At 58.9% G+C, this 7,490-nt stretch overlaps 1 protein-coding gene across 1 annotated transcript; it reads right to left on the bottom strand.

Annotated features, from left to right (window-relative positions):
* Positions 1 to 672: 672 nt before the first annotated feature.
* timm22 (translocase of inner mitochondrial membrane 22 homolog (yeast)) lies at positions 673 to 3,046 on the bottom strand. The gene is made up of 4 exons (XM_072243196.1): positions 2,765 to 3,046; positions 1,759 to 1,955; positions 1,266 to 1,338; positions 673 to 1,009 (listed from the first exon to the last, which is right to left on the bottom strand). The coding sequence occupies exons 1-4, from the start codon at positions 2,988 to 2,990 to the stop codon at positions 933 to 935; spliced, it is 573 nt and encodes a 190-aa protein (XP_072099297.1). The 5' UTR covers positions 2,991 to 3,046; the 3' UTR covers positions 673 to 932.
* Positions 3,047 to 7,490: the final 4,444 nt, after the last annotated feature.

Here is a 7,490-nt window from a genome sequence, read left to right as displayed (position 1 = left end):
ACAAAATGCTGGAAGAAATCAGCAGGTCAGGCAGCATCTAAGGAAGAGGGTAAACAGTCAACGTTTTGGGCCGAGACCCTTCATCCTGAATGTTCACCCTTTTTCCACAGATGCTGCCAGACCTGAGTTTCTCCATTTTGTGTGTTGCTTTGAATTCCAGAAACAGATTTCTCTTGTTTGCGATTGGACTCCATTCTTTGTACAGGGTACGATTTCAGCAGGCGGAGAGTTTATCCTCTGGTTGGATCAAGTGCTGCCCTGATGTCAAGAGCACTAAATCTCATTTCATCTCCGAGTTCGGCTCCTTTGCCCATGCTTGGAGAACGGCTGTGATAAGTCAGGGACATTGCTGGAACCCAGAGAATGGTGCAGAGCAAAGGAGAGCATTATTTAGGAAGGGGAAGAAGAGCAGGAATGGATTGTACGAAGGGATAAGGGGGAAGAGGGGTAAAGAGAGGGAGGGAGGGAAAGAGGAGGAGGAATGAGAGAGACACGTGGTGTAGGGAGGGAGTGGAGAGGGGGATGAGGGAGAGGGGTAGGGGGAGGCACATACACACACACAAAGTGTGGATGAGAGTACAAATTGGGCCTGTTATACAGGTGCAAGAATTCAATCCTAAGACTGTATTCAGTGTTGAATTAGAACCCTCTCTGCGAATACACAGCCACTCCTTTCATACAGTTCAGTACTTTAATAGACTCCTCTCAATGGAAACACGATCGACAGTACAGAATGACCAAGACCGGTAAAGGCACATCACTCTTAGTCCGCTCCATTTCCCGGCCCCATGTAGTCATCTCCTTCTGATTAACCATTCAGATCTCAGCTGGTGGCTGCCGTTTCCAATCCACTGACGGCGTGTCCGTCCTGCAGCCGTGGAGCCACTCTGTCTGTCTGTGTCTGCAGTCTTGCCTGCTCACTCCCCACCAGCTCAGCGCAGATAGTAATCGATGACTGCGGAGAAAGCGGCAAAGCCCGCACATCCCACTGCTCCTGCTTTCAGACCAGCTGCAGGACAGATGAGGGGGTTAATCACGGCAGAGGGGCCTGTGCGCGCTGGTGTGCGTGGGGAGTGGGTGGGGCCCCCTTGGGGCATGGGGAGGGGTGGGGTAGGGCCGACGGGAGGGGTGTGGCCCACTTGGGGCGCAGGGAAGGAGGTGGGGGCCGTTGGGGGGGGGGGATGGCTTGGGGCACGGAGGTGGTGGGGTCTGGACGTGAACGAGGTCCAGAGGCAAAGCCAATCTGAACAAGGGAGTGAACTTACCCCGGAAGCCGATCGCACCTCCCGTCACGCAGCCACTTAGTACACTGTTCTTCCAGTCTGACTTTCCCCGGTACTTGAAGGAAAGGAGGGAGAAATGTTACAAACTCCAACTCCAGTCGTAATTCTGGAACAACTCAAATGCATAGTGACCATTCATCCCAACCAGACTGTGCTAGCCCTTGATCATGAATGGACCTAATTACATTCCACCTCTCCATTCTGATATCCACTGACGTCCAATCTCAATGGTGAATATTTACATCATTGCAACCAGGGAGTGAACCCGACTGTCTGAAGCCCCCACCAAATCTCTTGTCTGCCTCCTTAAAAATCAAGGAATTCTGGTAATCTTTTGTCCCTTCATTTCAAAAACAAGAACCAGGAGGAGCCTTGCCTTCTTCCAAACCCACCTTTCCTAAGCTGTGATTTCTCTTATTCCACTGAGGAACACAAATTGTTCTTGCACTAATTCACGGAGAGACACACAACATACCGACTCGATAATGCATTCTGTACAGGAGAACATGGCGCCGACAATAGCAAAGTTCTTGGCGTACGACATCCCGCGCTGGCCCATATCCTTCAGAACTTCCTTTGCAGTTGGTGTCCTGAGAGGATCCTTGGGGTCAAAGCCAACGTTGGTGTCGATACCAGCGGTGAAAATGCCAAATGCCCCACCCAACACAAATCCTGAGGGAGAGACAAAACAGTCCTGAGAGGAAAAACAACAACCACAGAGTGGGGGGGGGGGGGGGGGGGAGGGGCAGAGGTTGGGATGAGGGGAAAGGGCAGCAGAGGCAGTCTCCAGCTCTGGGTCTCATGGTATTTAGTTTCTGTCCAGGATATTGGTATCAGAAAATACAGCAGAGGAGTTCCTCACACTCTCACCCAACCAGCCCTCCTGACCCCTCACCCCATCCTTACACCCCCAACCAGCCCTACTCACCCTCAACCTGCCTTCCTCACACTCACTCTATCCTTACACCCTCAAAATACCCTCCTGACCCCCACTCCATCCTTCTACCCTCAACCTGCCCCCCTGACCCTCACCCCACACCCTCAAACTGCCCTCCTGACCCTCACCCCACCCTACACCCTCAACCTGCCCTCCTGACCCTCACCCCACCCTACACCCCGCCCTCCTGACCCCCTACCCCGTTACTCTCTCAATCTAACCAACAAACCCAACAATTTACTCATCCAACAGGAAATCTGCAGGTGCTGGAAATTCAAGCAACACATATAAAAGATGCTGGTGAACGCAGCAGGCCAGGCAGCATCTGTAGGAAGAGGTACAGTCGACGTTTCAGGCCGGGACCCTTCGTCAGGACTGTACCTCTTCCTAGAGATGCTGCCTGGCCTGCTGCGTTCACCAGCAACTTTGATGTGTGTAACTTATGCAACCTGCGCTCCTGACACCTGAACCCTGATCTTACTCCCAAGCTTTCCCTGTTGACCCCCGAGCTCGAGGACCTGCTCTCCCACTCCTGACCGCTGACCTCCTACACAGGCCAGCGCCGCCTTGAAGCCGCAGCTCTCCATCGCTCGCTCCACCATCTTCTGCTCGTCGGACTTGTTGGGTGCGGGGAAGCCGCCGAGCACGGACGGACTGAGAGGTCGCGGCTGCCGCTGCTCTCCCACCAGATGCGGCAGGAGCTGTGAGTAAATGAGGCCGCCGGACGGTTCTGGGGAGGCGGCGGCTGCACGACCCCGAGCCGCCGCCATCGCGCCCGTCCACTCAGTTAAACGTCACTCCATCGCAGCTGCGTCAACGCGTCCGCCGCTGCGTCTTGCGTCACCGCGTAGCTACGGGGATGTGTGATAATGAGGAAGACCGCTGCCATCCGATTTAATGTGATATTTCAACGACTAACCTGCTGAGGGAGCGGCGCAGTGGGAGGGGCTGTGAGGGAGCATCGCACACTGGGAGGGGTGGTACTGAGGGAGGGTCACACTGTGGGAGGGGTGGTACTGAGGGAGGGTCACACTGTCGGGGGTGGTACTGAGGGACGGTCACGCTGTGTGGCGGTGGTACTGAGGGAGGGTCACACTGTGGGAGAGGTGGTACTGAGGGAGGGTCACACTGTGGGAGGGGTGGTACTGAGGGAGGGTCACACTGTGAGGGGTGGTACTGAGGGAAGGTCACACTGTGGGGAGGGGTGATACTGAGGGAAGGTCACACTGTGGGAGGGGTGGTACTGAGGGAGGGTCACACTGTCGGGGGTGGTACTGAGGGACGGTCACACTGTGTGGCGGTGGTACTGAGGGAGGGTCACACTGTGAGGAGGGGTGGTACTGAGGGAAGGTCACACTGTGGGAGGGGTGGTACTGAGGGGGGGGCACTCTGTGGGAGGGGTGGTACTGAGGGAAGGTCCACTGTGGGAGGGGTGGTACTGAGGGGGGGGCACTCTGTGGGAGGGGTGGTACTGAGGGAAGGTCACACTGTGGGAGGGGTGGTACTGAGGGAAGGTCACACTGTGGGGAGGGGTGATACTGAGGGAAGGTCACACTGTGGGAGGGGTGGTACTGAGGGAAGGTCACACTGTGGGAGGGGTGGTACTGAAGGAGGGTCACACTGTGGGAGGGGTGGTACTGAGGCGGGATCACACTGTGGGAGGGGAGGTACTGAGGGAGGGTCACACTGTGGGGGGTGGTACTGAGGGAGGGTCACACTGTGGGAGGGGTGGTACTGAGGGAAGGTCACATTGTGGGAAGGGTGATACTGAGGGAAGGTCACACTGTGGGAGGGGTGGTACTGAGGGAGGGTCACACTGTGGGGGGGTGGTACTGAGGGAGGGTCGCACTGTGGGAAGGGTGGTACTGAGGGAAGGTCACATTGTGGGAGGGGTGGTACTGAGGGAGGGTCGCACTGTGGGAGGGGTGGTACTGAGGGAGGGTCGCACTGTGGGGGCGTGGTACTGAGGGAGCATCGCACTGTGGGAGGGATGGTACTGAGGGAGCATCGAATTGCGTGAGGGGTGGTACTGAGGGCAGGTCACACTGTGGGAGAGGTGGTACTGAGGGCAGGTCACACTGTGGGAGGGGTGGTACTGAGGGAAGGTCACACTGTGGGGAGGGGTGATACTGAGGGAAGGTCACACTGTGGGAGGGGTGGTACTGAGGGAAGGTCACACTGTGGGAGGGGTGGTACTGAGGGAGGGTCACACTGTGGGGGGGTGGTACTGAGGGAGGGTCGCACTGTGGGAAGGGTGGTACTGAGGGAAGGTCACATTGTGGGAGGGGTGGTACTGAGGGAGGGTCGCACTGTGGGAGGGGTGGTACTGAGGGAGGGTCGCACTGTGGGGGCGTGGTACTGAGGGAGCATCGCACTGTGGGAGGGATGGTACTGAGGGAGCATCGAATTGCGTGAGGGGTGGTACTGAGGGCAGGTCACACTGTGGGAGAGGTGGTACTGAGGGCAGGTCACACTGTGGGAGAGGTAGTACTGAGGGAGGGTCACACTGTGGGAGGGGTGGTACCGAGGGAGGGTCACACTGTGGGGGGGGGTGGTACCGAGGGAGGGTCACACTGGGAGGGGTGGTACCGAGGGAAGGTCACACTGTGAGAGGGGTGGTACCGGGGGAGAGTCATACTGTGGGAGGGGTGGTACTGAGGGAGGATCACACTGTGGGAAGGGTGGTACTGAGGGAGCATCACACTCTGGGAGGGGTGGTACTGAGGGAGAGTCACACTGTGGGAGGGGTGGTACTGAGGGAGCATCGAATTGCGCGAGGGGTGGTACTGAGGGCAGGTCACACTGTGGGAGAGGTGGTACTGAGGGAGGGTCACACTGTGGGAGGGGTGGTACTGAGGGAGGGTCACACTGTGGGAGGGGTGGTACTGAGGGAGGGTCACATTGTGGGAAAGGTGGTACTGAGGGAAGGTCACATTGTGGGAGGGGTGGTACTGAAGGAGGGTCACACTGTGGGAGGGGTGGTACTGAGGCGGGGTCACACTGTGGGAGGGGTGGTACTGAGGGAGGGTCACACTGTGGGAGGGGTGGTACTGAGGGAGGGTCACATTGTGGGAAGGGTGGTACTGAGGGAAGGTCACATTGTGGGAGGGGTGGTACTGAGGGAAGGTCACACTGTGGGAGGTGTGGTACTGAGGGAGGGTCACACTGTGGGAGGGTGGTACTGAGGGAGGGTCACACTGTGGGAGGGGTGGTACTGAGGGAGCGTCACACTGTGGGAGGGTGGTACTGAGGGAGGGTCACACTGTGGGGGGGGTTGGTACTGAGGGAGGGTCACACTGTGCGAGGGGTGGTACTGAGGGCGGGTCACACTGTGGGAGAGGTGGTACTGAGGGAGGGTCACACTGTGGGAGGGGTGGTAGTGAGGGAGGGTCACACTGTGGGAGGGGTGGTACTGAGGCGGGGTCACACTGTGGGAGGGGTGGTACTGAGGGAGGGTCACACTGTGGGAGGGGTGGTACTGAGGGAGGGTCACACTGTGGGAGGGGTGGTAATGAGGGATGGTCACACGGTGGGAGGGGTGGTACTGAGGGAAGGTCACATTGTGGGAGGGGTGGTACTGAGGGAGGGTCGCACTGTGGGAGGGGTGGTACTGAGGGAGGGTCGCACTGTGGGAGGGGTGGTACTGAGGGAGGGTCACACTGTGGGGGTGGTGGTACTGAGGGAGCATCGCATTGCGCGAGGGGTGGTACTGAGGTCAGGTCACACTGGGAGAGGTGGTACTGAGGGAGGGTCGCACTGTGGGAGGGGTGGTACTGAGGGAGGGTCGCACTGTGGGGGCGTGGTACTGAGGGAGCATCGCACTGTGGGAGGGATGGTACTGAGGGAGCATCGAATTGCGTGAGGGGTGGTACTGAGGGCAGGTCACACTGTGGGAGAGGTGGTACTGAGGGCAGGTCACACTGTGGGAGAGGTAGTACTGAGGGAGGGTCACACTGTGGGAGGGGTGGTACTGAGGGAGGGTCACACTGTGGGAGGGGTGGTACTGAGGCGGGGTCACACTGTGGGAGGGGTGGTACCGAGGGAGGGTCACACTGTGGGAGGGGTGGTACCGAGGGAGGGTCACACTGTGGGGGGGGGTGGTACCGAGGGAGGGTCACACTGGGAGGGGTGGTACCGAGGGAAGGTCACACTGTGAGAGGGGTGGTACCGGGGGAGAGTCATACTGTGGGAGGGGTGGTACTGAGGGAGGATCACACTGTGGGAAGGGTGGTACTGAGGGAGCATCACACTCTGGGAGGGGTGGTACTGAGGGAGAGTCACACTGTGGGAGGGGTGGTACTGAGGGAGCATCGAATTGCGCGAGGGGTGGTACTGAGGGCAGGTCACACTGTGGGAGAGGTGGTACTGAGGGAGGGTCACACTGTGGGAGGGGTGGTACTGAGGGAGGGTCACACTGTGGGAGGGGTGGTACTGAGGGAGGGTCACATTGTGGGAAAGGTGGTACTGAGGGAAGGTCACATTGTGGGAGGGGTGGTACTGAAGGAGGGTCACACTGTGGGAGGGGTGGTACTGAGGCGGGGTCACACTGTGGGAGGGGTGGTACTGAGGGAGGGTCACACTGTGGGAGGGGTGGTACTGAGGGAGGGTCACATTGTGGGAAGGGTGGTACTGAGGGAAGGTCACATTGTGGGAGGGGTGGTACTGAGGGAAGGTCACACTGTGGGAGGTGTGGTACTGAGGGAGGGTCACACTGTGGGAGGGTGGTACTGAGGGAGGGTCACACTGTGGGAGGGGTGGTACTGAGGGAGCGTCACACTGTGGGAGGGTGGTACTGAGGGAGGGTCACACTGTGGGGGGGGTTGGTACTGAGGGAGGGTCACACTGTGCGAGGGGTGGTACTGAGGGCGGGTCACACTGTGGGAGAGGTGGTACTGAGGGAGGGTCACACTGTGGGAGGGGTGGTAGTGAGGGAGGGTCACACTGTGGGAGGGGTGGTACTGAGGCGGGGTCACACTGTGGGAGGGGTGGTACTGAGGGAGGGTCACACTGTGGGAGGGGTGGTAATGAGGGATGGTCACACGGTGGGAGGGGTGGTACTGAGGGAAGGTCGCATTGTGGGAGGGGTGGTACTGAGGGAGGGTCGCACTGTGGGAGGGGTGGTACTGAGGGAGGGTCGCACTGTGGGAGGGGTGGTACTGAGGGAGGGTCACACTGTGGGGGTGGTGGTACTGAGGGAGCATCGCATTGCGCGAGGGGTGGTACTGAGGTCAGGTCACACTGTGGGAGAGGTGGTACTGAGGGAGGGTCAC

Source organism: Mobula birostris, chromosome 25, assembly GCF_030028105.1.
Source record: "Mobula birostris isolate sMobBir1 chromosome 25, sMobBir1.hap1, whole genome shotgun sequence".
In the NCBI taxonomy this organism is placed as follows: Eukaryota; Metazoa; Chordata; class Chondrichthyes; order Myliobatiformes; family Myliobatidae; genus Mobula; species Mobula birostris.
This window is presented reverse-complemented; position numbering and strand designations above follow the sequence as displayed.

Bases quoted from the DNA above. Each gene is read 5' to 3' on its own strand.
- timm22 (XM_072243196.1), bottom strand. From the start codon at position 2,990: ATGGCGGCGGCTCGGGGTCGTGCAGCCGCCGCCTCCCCAGAACCGTCC. The intron at 1,956-2,764 runs GTCAGCGGTCAG...TCTCTCCCTCAG, and splicing joins GGCGCTGGCCTGTGTAGGAG to GATTTGTGTTGGGTGGGGCA. The intron at 1,010-1,265 runs GTAAGTTCACTC...TCTGTCCTGCAG, and splicing joins AGGTGCGATCGGCTTCCGGG to CTGGTCTGAAAGCAGGAGCA.